At 40.6% G+C, this 11625-nt stretch overlaps 1 protein-coding gene across 1 annotated transcript; it reads right to left on the bottom strand.

The window, feature by feature from the left end:
• Positions 1-4803: 4803 nt before the first annotated feature.
• Positions 4804-11506, bottom strand: LOC101860066 (NTF2-related export protein 2). The gene is made up of 4 exons (XM_005111947.3): positions 11475-11506; positions 8890-8976; positions 7683-7830; positions 4804-5867 (listed from the first exon to the last, which is right to left on the bottom strand). Exons 1-4 carry the CDS (start codon positions 11487-11489, stop codon positions 5707-5709), a joined length of 411 nt encoding a protein of 136 aa, XP_005112004.1. The 5' UTR covers positions 11490-11506; the 3' UTR covers positions 4804-5706.
• Between the last annotated feature and the right edge of the window lie 119 nt (positions 11507-11625).

The raw sequence follows: 11625 nt of genomic DNA, 5'->3' as shown, positions 1-11625 counted from the left end.
GAAGAAGAAGAAGAAGAAGGAGGAGGAGGAGGAGGAGGAGGAAGAGAAGGAGGAGGAGGAGGAAGGAGGGGTGTTTGCTTTAATCGATTCAAAGTATCCGAATCTTGATGACCAGGAGCATTTTTTGTTTGTTTTGTTTTTGTTTTTCCTCGAGAAGGACACAGTGTCTTTTCAAGGTTACGAGAACCTTATGGGGAAAAGTGCACGACGTATACACGACAAGGTATGAAACGTGAGTGCTGATGTTAACACTGCGATCTAACAACTCTGACTTACTTGTCTGAAGAACTTTGTAGGTTTCAAAAGTGAATACAACTGCTTCGTAAACACGTTCCCAGCTTATTGCTATCTAGATCTAGTACAAACGAATTGTTTCTGGTAGTGACATAATTCCCTTGATAGGAAAGAAACAGATTCCCGTTGAACTCCCCCCTCCCCCTCCCAAAAAAAACCCAAAAACCCGGAGGTTTGTACATACAAAATGGAAACCCCAAATTTCCCCGTTACACAGGGCTTCGCCGTAATACATGTATGAAAAACCCAAAAGGAATGCATTTATATTGCCTTGACAACTGTCACAGAAACTCGCAAAAGTTGGAAATTGGAGGTAGAACACGACAGCGCTTACTGCTCGCTATTTGTTGTTATTGTTGTTTAGTTTGGCTTTTTACATGTATAAAAAAATTAAATCAGGACCACTTTGTTGATACCCAGAGTACACTGTCAACTAGATTGAGTTGATTTGAGACGAGGACAGCAGGAGTTCTCGTTTGGGTGGGGCAAAATTATCATTTTGGCACAATACGATGGATTCGACTCGAATTCGAAAAACAAACACACTTAATTTGAAGGTCGCAGCTGAATTTAGTTCAACTAAGTCGATTGTGCCAAAATGGTAGCTCGAATTGTGATTGCTCCTCAAATTCTAGCTCGCCATAACTCAATCAAACGAATTTGACCATTGGCAAAGTGCACTCGGTAACATGTATAAGTTTCGGGGATCTGCTACTTCTGTCTGTTTGGGAGGGGGTGGGGGTGTTCGTTTTGTTTTTGCTTCCTCTGCATTTCCAGACGTGACGTCAACTCGTGGAAAAAGAATGCTGTTCATTCTTGAATGACTGAATCTTTGCAAACTACCAAACACAATTCTGGAGTGGGAGTTAGTTGAGCTGAAACATTCGAGACCACTCCATCGCTCAAAGTGAGGCTTCCTTGATTAGCTGGCTCTTTGAGCTCGTTATTTTTCGAAATGCAGAGCTATCCTACAAAAGTGTATTATTGTTTGAACTGTGGCGTGTAGAGCGCTGGGTGAGGTGTCGTGAAACCCTATCGAGAACACTCGAGTAAATAGACAACGTACGCCGAAACCTGTATAACGTGGCTGTCTGCGTCCTTCTAAATGCTGGTCGTTTTTTATAGTTGATTTTTATACAAGTGGTCGCCATAGAGAGAGAGAGAGAGAAAGAGAGAGAGAGAGAGAGAGAGAGAGAGAGAGAGAGAGAGAGAGAGAGAGAGAGAGAGAGAGAGAGAGAGAGAAGAATAAAAAGAAGAAAAGCTATACATCATGACGTATAAAGTAGGGTCAGTCAAGGTCGTACGCGATACTAAGGACATTTTTTGAAGCAGGTGTTTTACGCCCTTATCGATACAATTCGCATTAGAATAGAGCCAAGGTCATCCGCTCTACCGTCCAGTATGATGGCAACTGAACTAACGGTGCGCCCCCTAACCCCGCCCCCCCCCCCCAAGCTCCCCCGCGTCTTGTTTCGTACAGGGCGACCCAAAACTCTACAGTCAAGCTTTTCAAACATCCAATGTGTCCCTTTGTGGTGCGACAATTTCATGCAAATACTGTCTATATAGTACAGTCTCATGTCAACATTTCCATGTCGTACTTTTCACTTACTTAGCTTAGAGGACAGTTGTGAAACTAAAGGCTGGAGGAAGGCCGCATAATGCCCGACTAACAATTATATCCGGGATGTGGGATAATTTGATGTAGTCCATCCTAAAAATCTCCATCACACATTAAGAGCTTACTCCAAACAAACGTAAACGAACTTGTTGCCAAGAAAAGATGTCCAACATCGTGCAGTAACATTTGGCATAAGAGGCACATTATTGAAATTAATGAAAAGCCTTGCTTTATTATTAAGACATACATTTACATGTATTATATTCTAAATTTCATCTCTTTTATTCAATACTTTTGTATTAAAAAGATTTAAGTCTTTCCACTGCTCATGATGACTCATTGAGTGTTTACACAGTTCGACCCGCAACCTCCAGTCTAATTTGAGTTCAGCCCGCAACCTTTTGTCTACTCCAATTTGAATTCGACCCTCTGAGCGATTGAGTTTTGACATCTCTGTGACTTGTAGAGAAGACTTGTACTTGTAGCAATTTCTCCTCTAAAACAATATTTAAAGAAAGTGTTCAGACCAACCAGAGCCAATTTTCAGGGCAGAGCTGTGCTATTAGTACTACACTACTAGTGACTATTTATGTCACTTTTAAGCTTCAGTATTAAAAATTTAAACCATATCCGTACGTCGTGTTTTACTATCGCATCCATACGACGTTGGGAACTCATACAACCACTTTCCAAAGACGAAATTTACTTGTTAATCCGATCCGTACGCTTTGCATTGCAGTCAGTCAAAATGATTTTTTGAGAAATACTGAGAGTTTCAAAGAGATCTTAGTACTAGACGAATTCTAAAATGTGAAGATTACAACTCTTGGGGTACCAAATGACCCCAGGGTGTACGGATAGAGTTAAAAATACCTTCACGCTTATGACTCACAGCACATCTCTCTAAGTCAATTTTCTGGATGATAAAATAATTATAATGTGGTCTCCTGAGTGTGACAGCAAGGTACCTAACAGTTCACCTATACCACACGCACAACTGTCAACTTTACAACACCAAAATATAGAATAAATAATGTGCAGATGGGCCAAGGTGATGGGCATTGAACAACTAACCCTCCTCCAAATCCTTCAACCACACTTTTCTGCAATACATTCAATAAATACAAGCTATTCAAAGCATGACTTGTAACAATGTCTGGAGGTGTGTTACAAGAGAGTAACAAACACAAAAAAAGAAGGAGATAAGAACAATAAATGTTTGATAGGAAAGAAGGAACAAACCACACTAAAGCACCTGCCCAACCACCCACACCACTGACATGTCTTGAGATGAACGCACCTGATGGCTGTTATTGATTGACTATCCAACACTTCTGATGTGAACAGGCTGTAAAAGTAAAGAATAACAGACATAAAAAAATAGAGGATGCAGCATGGGTAGGATATGACAGTTGGTACAGAAAACATTTACCAACAATTAAATCAGTAAACATGAAACAGTTATATATGATGAATATAAAACAACATTTATTTGTTACAGTAACTTCAATCTCTCAACATGAAAAAATAAAATAAAATGGCGGCCAGCGGTTGAAATGTACTAAGCCAAGACACCAAAATTTGTTAGGGGAAAGCATTACATATCTCTTCTCGCCCTTTTCAACATTAAAATTTAGAATTGGAATTTCAATAAAAATGCTTCTTGAGGGCAGGAAACCAATACATGTACCACATAAGAAACTGGTATTTAAAAAAATGTTCTCCACATTGTGGGCATAGTACATTTGAACAGCTGACAGACGATATATACGTTATATAATGTGACACATACATCTATCATTCACCCCAAGAAAAGTCATAAGGGTGGGGAATTATCAAAAACATCTCACGAACCAAACACATAGGTATTTTCTCTCTCTCTTTCTCTCTCTCTCTCAATGTAAGTAAGCTGACGCACACACACACACACTCACAGGGCACTTGAAACACACACAAACATGATTACAAGTGCACAAAAAAAAATAAACATAAAAATCATCTGGGACGAGTCGTTTCATTCAAACAAACTCACAAGGATGTGAGAGGTAATGGGGGGGGGGGGGGGCATCCCATGCCTGAGGATCAAGCTGCAGCGGATCTCTTCGCACTGTCGCGCGTTGGTAAATGTAGATCTACAAGCGAACAGGATGGCTAAAATGGTTGAGCAGAAAGAACACCCAGACCACCAGCATCAGCTATCCAGAAACGAAAACCCTCATAAAAACAGTACGTAAAGCACCACAAAATCAGATAACTACCAGCGAGCTATTCCGCCAAGAATAAGCGATTATCTTCAGACTAAGAACACAACACACTAGACTAAAACATCACATGCACAGATGCATTTAACTTATGAAATTACAAGTATGTCAGTGTGGAGAAGCCGACCAACCTACTTTTACTTTACTTTACTTTACTTTTCCGATCCAGCGGCCATTAGGGTTCTAGCCTTTCGGTCTGTCGATATGGCAAAGAATTGACAGGTTTTAATCATCTGAGCTTTGTCGCTGTATAGAGTGTTTCCGATGTCTGGGGAGGCAGGTAGGAAGGTGCTACGCAGGTCACAAAGTGCTGGGCAGTTAAAGAGGTGGTGTGGTACTGTTTCATCCTGGCAGTCGCACAACGGGCAGTCAGGTGGGGTATCCTTGCAGATCCTATTAAGGTAGGAATTTAGTGGTATGTGTTGTGGCCGACCAACCTAAAGAACACATCCTCCAGCAGTGCAGTACACACAAAGCCTGATGACATGAAACGAGGCCAACCCCATCAACACTATAGGATGGCTCCATACAGCGAAGCCTGTCTATTACGACCTCCGATATTACTACATCCTATGTATAGCGACATGGAGCCCAAGTCCCGATTTTTTCCCTTACTTCTATATATCATTAGTAACTTTTGGGTGCCTCTCTATAACGACTTTTTTTTCCCTGGTCCTGACAATGTCACTTTGGAGAGGCTGCAATTAAATAGAATTAGTCTTCAAGCGTGATGCGATTAAACAGAGAAGTCATTCAACAGGACAGTAAAAATGAAAATTCTAAAAATCAACACGACCCGTCCGTGCATCAAAACTCTTGCTCTTGACATGGATCGATTTGTCTATTTTATTACCAAAAATAACACATTAAAAAAACATTAATCATTTCCCAGCAACTGGTAATGGCTTCCAAAGCCAGGTGAAGTTTCTGTCAAAGATAAGACACCCTGTTATGCACAACTAAGGCATAAACTTGGTCCCGTATCATGGTACGAGGAAGTATTCCCACTGAGCCAGAATAATAGTAATACGAAGAATGCCACCTGGATTCATACTCTGAACTTCGGCATAGTGGACCAGATCAGTTACCTACTGACTGCACTTCTGTAAGGGAATCTTCAATGTTTGTTTGCATTGCAGGAACTGAAGAGATAAGAGAAATCACTCATGACAGAAGACAATATCATCCACGGCACGAAACCCCTTTCTCCAATTTCTCCATCAATACCCCCATACTGCAGTTTGTCACTAAAAACAGTAACTTGCTATTGATGCCATAGTCACCAAACACTATCACTGTTATCAGTAGCACTGTAATTACTTGGCTCCAATATGATATCATCACTGTCATTTGGTACCAGAATTTTCACTGCCACCTGTCACTGGTAGGTAACATGCCACTGATGCTGTCATTTGATAAACCTGTAGTTGTCATTGACAGGTAAAACGTGCCACTGATGCTGTCATTTGATGAACCTGTCATTTGATCAATCTTTAGTTGTCACTGACAGATTAAATGTCACTGAAGCTGTCATTCGATGAACCTGTAGTTGTCACTGACAACCTTCCACTTGTTGTCCTGTACCGAGAGCATGATGGTTTGGTTGAAAGTTTTGGCCACTGTGTCCTTGAACTTGACTTTTCCGTAGAAGGTGATCACGATGGAGGAGTTGTTGTCTGTGCCTACCACACCTGGAACATACCGGGGGAAAACAAAATATTGACAGATGCAAAAGCCACCATTTTACAAAAGCATGCCAGGCCAAAATAATGAGAAGTTCTGCTTTAACTCTGGTCATTTTCCCCCCGGCAGACCAACCAAGCATGTTCATTTTGGAACGTAGTGGAACTAGGATTCAATGAAGTCGCCGGGCCTGACCTTCAATTTCGTAGAAGCCGAGTGAAACATCGAGCTTTTTGTGGTGTCGATAACTACAGGCACCGAGCAAGTAACGTTTAAGTATTTTGACTTTCTCAGTCGAAAACAGTTAAATTCTAAATGAGAGAGGCATTTTTGTTTCTTTGATGCCACATCGAAGAAATGCTGGAAAATTCCAGGAAAATACACAGATAGTGTGTGAAAGGGCCAATTCGTAGAAATGCACGCTCTCTGAGTCACCTATCATCTACTATTACATATCGTTTGCAGAGCAAGTTACGTTGCTGTATAGAGCCTAGCATACAGCAAAGTTTGATTCCACATACCAGCGCGCAATTCATTACGTAGATCTATGTCAACACTAGCTTTTTCATTATAATATTGATCAGTAGCCCGGGAAAAAATATAACTGTGGCGTGTTTTTATCTCTACATGTACTGACATTCCACGCCTGAACCACTTGCGCCCCCTCCCCACAATCATATGTGAGGCGTGCTAACAAAATGAGTTACTTCTTGCAATCCAATCGTGGATATATTGGCCAAAAATCGACATTAGGGTCAAATTTGTAGATTTTCTATTGATGGCATATTCTTTAACTATAACATGTGTTTTATTTCATACTTACAAATTGTAAAAACTTAATCTATAAGCTTGATGTATCTATTGCCCTAAGGCTTGAATCCGAGAAATAACTCATTTTGTCAGCTCGCTTCACATATGTGTGCTGGCTGCACACCCGACCCAAACACACACTAAGACGTGTGCATTTTAACAATGAGTGTGTTGATGTGAAAGAAGGCTTTGGTCGCCAGATTGAAACAATAGGCTAAGGGAAAAATAGTTCATGACGCAGGTGCCACAGATGGTTTCCAGGAAGAGATAAAATTCGTTGCAGGAGAAAAATGAGCGCAGCAGCATCAGCAGGGGGCTGTTCACCCTGCAAACGACTTAGTCGAATCCGAGCTAGCTCATTTATTAATTATGTGTTCGTTGGATCCAAGTTAATTTTCCTTTATTTTTGAGAATAAAAAAAAAAAGGGAATCCAACTCTTTTTGTTGAAGTTGAATCCGTTGCACTTTTCAAAATATATTATAAATGAACCAGTAAACACACGTTTGTTGTTGTTGTTGTTGTTATCGATCCAGCAGTAAACACACGCAGTTGAGAACACGAGCTGTAGAAAACATCTTCAAACTCATCTAAATAAGCCAAACTTTGTTTCTTGTTTAGTCGTTTAAAACCTATGAAATCTGGGTGTGGGCAAAAATCAGAAGATTATTTGGTAACATTTGAGTGTATTATTAAAATCTGACAACCCCCCTCTCCTCCCCCAGGTATGGCTTTTCTTTACTCTTTGGTAAGAGAGAGCATATTTTAACAATTAACCAGCACATAACTGTACTTGTTTGGTTGTCATATTTAAAGCTTCACAAATCAGGTCTTGGTAATAAATAATAATCGGAATCAGAATCTGATGCAATCATTGCTGCAAGATAGTGTTTGGTGAGGGTGTAGTAATCATAGTTTCTTTTTGAGTGCCATCATTATCCATTATTACAATTACTGTTATTATAATATTATTAGTCTTAAATGAAGGAAAACCAGTAGTAACTAGACTGCCTACCAGCAATGACAGGCTGGGTGTCCATTCCCTCCACAGTATGCTCAGAGGCTGGCAGCGTGTTGAAAAACTTTACGATCTCTGCATTGCCTGTGTGGGCGTTGCCGTTCCACACCATCTGCGCTGTATCCTGGTACACTTTGCCGATGGCCTGACAGAGACAAAAAGAGAAAGTGCATTATAAGCACACCCTTTTCACTTCTTGATCACAATTTATTATAATGGGAATTCATACCGCCCCTAATCTCTTGATGGCTCTTAGCGCTGTACAAAAGCAGAATTATCATTTAACTTAACTGACGTGTATAAAAAACTCAGAAAAAAAGCACAAGGTGAAACTATTTTGCAGCGCACACATCCACACTTATTAACTCCTAGACCCACACACATTCTCACAAAAAATTTATTGGAAAATGACAGTGTTGAACAAAAGTGTTTTTAGACTTTTCTTGAAAACACTCTTCTCTCATTAACTAACATTTAATACTTAGTCTCTACCTCACTCTTTCATTATTACAAGACTCACTACACTGTTCAGAACTTGTCTGCAGATTTAATGATATTTTTACATGGGATGAAACCTTGATCAATGGATGGTGAATCAGCTGACATACCAGGGAAAATGGTCCAACCGGCAGATGAATTATCAGCTGATCCAGTTTCAGTTTTAAAATTCTATCCTTAACCCTTTGAGCCCTCGCCACCAAAATCAGAGGCGCGAAAAACTGCCCACATGCCTAGCCACCGTAACAGTGGTGAGGAAGACCCTATCCCCAAACTGGCCGGCCAGGGACAGAATTCACACGGGAAACCGCATGTACTACACAAGACGTTTAAACTGATTCCCCAATTTCCCTGCACCCCTATATATATATATGCTTAGAACCCAAGCCAGACTGTCTTTAAACGAGGCCCATCAGAATCTATATCACCAAAAAAAAACCCATTAAAAGTTTCTATTTGCTGTGTTTTGGAATTATTGTCAATTCTATTAGGCCTCCACTCTCCAAGACTGTAAACGCGGACATAATGATAGGCACAGTCACCAGCTTGCCTTTTATATGATAATATAATGTTACCCTCTATGGAAAAGTAGGCTTGAAGTTGAAGTTGAAAAATGTTTTGCAATTTATAATCAAAGAAAAGAGAGACAAATCTTTTGACAAATAAGACAACACCAAGCTCTACAATTACGAAAAAGGAGGTTTACCTGTCTCCTCTTGTCAAAAGTTTCATGGTACAGTTCTGCAAATTCATGCGCTGCAGACAAAGCCTGGATGGTCCGGGAACGAATCTCCTGAAAAAGGAGAGTAGGCGTTTTCAATATATAGATCTAGGCCTAAATAGGGGAGGAGTTTCGCAGAGGGCCGGCACTTACCGTGACAAGGTCCACAAGAGCTTTTATTAAGGTTAGGGTTACAGTTTAGGGTAAACCCAGCTCAAAATAAACCCTCTTTTGTGTATTGTTGGTGGGCTGGCCCTCTGCGGTACTCCTTCCCTAAATAGTACAACTAGTAGTACTAGGAGGCAAACATGGAGGACTGCCTTGTATTATAAGCACAGATTTTATATTATAGATCTTCTAGATCTATATAGTCTATAGAGGCTACAATTTTAGTTGTAGATCTAGTAAAGTGTCTTATAGGGGGTGTCCATTAGCGCGGTCGGGTCAGGTCGTTTTCTGGTGGTTTCAGTGCACACCATTATAAAATTATAACCCCACCGAGATTGTACCCAACGACCTGGAAGTTAAAGTGGAGAAACCTTTAACCTCAATGGTTTCCAGGGCTCCTTTGCTGCAATCCCCTGTTCAGGACTGCGGTAGCCTGGAGTCCCATAAAAACATGGGTTACATCAATTACTTTCTATTATCAAAGATCGTTCATAACAAAATAGTTCACTCAGCCAAAAAAGTGTCAGCAAAAGTCCACGCATTCGTTCAGTCGGCGTTGCAGTCTTTGTTTTGAAGCTCTCTTTCGTTTCTCCAAAAGAAGAATATAGGAATAGCAGTTTGTTTGGTTCGCTTCTATTGTTTTTCACACAAGTAGGGTAACTCTGTTCACAAAGTCAGCACTTTTTCGAAGAAGGCGCCACCGGATTTTGAGTGTCAATATGGACATGTGACTGGACTCAGCCTTGTTGCGATAGGCTGCAAACTACCCGATTGCGCGACTCGCAGGCCTGAAAACAAAAGCCTTTATTTTTGCAGGTCACCGACTGAGTCAATCGGTTTGTGCCACAATGGTTGCATTGCGCCTTCAATTCAGCAAGCCCTAACTAACTATCAAATCGACCAGACCCGATACGTCCCGATTGCGCTAGTGGGCACCCCCTATTAAAATTAAATAAACAGCATGCCTCTCATTAAGGCTTAGGCCACAAGCGGTAGCTAGTGAACGACAACTTCCCTATTTGAGTCTTTCCGAGTTGTTCGCCCTAGTATACTTCTTTTGCACCACACAGTATCCATATTTGCAATTGCAAACCATGCAGTCTCGAATTAGATCAAGATCTACTCCATTTCAGCTCAGCGTCCTATTGACCTATTGAGTCCAATCTCTGGTAAAATCTAAGTGCTAAATTTATTTTGTGCTTACAAAACTTTAAAAACGATTCGGATCGGAACAGTCGATCATTTGCACTGCGTCATCGATCTTTGTTTGAACTGGCTTTCGCCGTACGTAGGTCTACTCACTCTTAGTCTTCTTCTTCCTCTCAGTTTACGTATAGCAGTAGATTTTAGATCTAGTGTACATGGTATGTAGCCTACAGCATCAGAATCAATAAGGGTGGAAGGATGCTTAACAATCATAGACAACCAAACCGAACAGTTCTGAAGATGCAAAGAAATTAATTATACGAGTCGGCAGGCTGCCGTCGTGTGATCGTGTTGCCACCATGACTGACAAAGTGGAAATCCCTCATTCAATGACGTCAAACAAGACGGTTGTTACTATAAATATCGGCCAATGGTGTTTATTTAATGTCGCTCTCTAGACCTAGATCTAGATCTAGATCTAGATCTATAAATATATAACGGTGCTTTTTTGGTAGTTTTTCCACCCCACTTTTTTTACTTGAGCCTAGATCTAGATCTACACCGAAATCTAGATCTAATATCTAGATTTAGATAGTCTATACTAGATTCTGTGTTTTTTCGGTAGTTCCCACTCCCACCCCCCTTATTTGAGCCTGACCTACATCTAAATCTAGATCTAGATCTATACGTTTGATTCGCGGTGAGCTAAGATATTAAACCTAACAACTGCAAAACATAAAATTGTGGTAAAATTCAGGGGGGCATGTCCCCCTGAAACCCCCCACCTCATTCTTATTAGATCTAGAAATCTATATCTAATCTATATCTAGATTCTAGATCTAGATCTAGATCAGGGGGCTTGCCCCCCGAAACCCCCCTACTCTTGACTCTTGGGGCCAATACCTGCGAATAACAATTGCGGGGTGGGAACTACTGAAAAAGCGCCGATATAACTATCCGCTTGTGTGCTTAGGTCTAGTAAGTTGCCATAATATATAAAATGAAAAGAAAGAGCCAGTCTTGCATGGACAAGGACGGACATGGACAAGAATTTTCATAAATTTTTAGTCCTCCTCTCAGTTACAGTTACAGTGACAACTGACATTACCTTACAGCCTACTGGGTCTATGGCAGTACAGACACGCTGAGACATTTTTGGCGAGAAAACATAATTTCAAAACATGATGGTACTACACTCAAGTGTGTGAATACATGACATGCTAGCTTAGCTTAATTAGAAGAGCTGTCTATCTCACCTCACTCGCTGCCATGTTGAACGACGAAACTGAAAGAGAAACTTAAAATGTACTTCATTTCCGGTTGCAACTTTAGAAAGCGTGTTAAACCAATTATAGTCCATCTTATTATTGTACACAAATTTCAGTTGGTTTTTTTATGTGTGTGCAT

The sequence above is a fragment of the Aplysia californica genome, unplaced genomic scaffold, assembly GCF_000002075.1.
Source record: "Aplysia californica isolate F4 #8 unplaced genomic scaffold, AplCal3.0 scaffold01153, whole genome shotgun sequence".
Taxonomy (NCBI): Eukaryota; Metazoa; Mollusca; class Gastropoda; order Aplysiida; family Aplysiidae; genus Aplysia; species Aplysia californica.
This window is presented reverse-complemented; position numbering and strand designations above follow the sequence as displayed.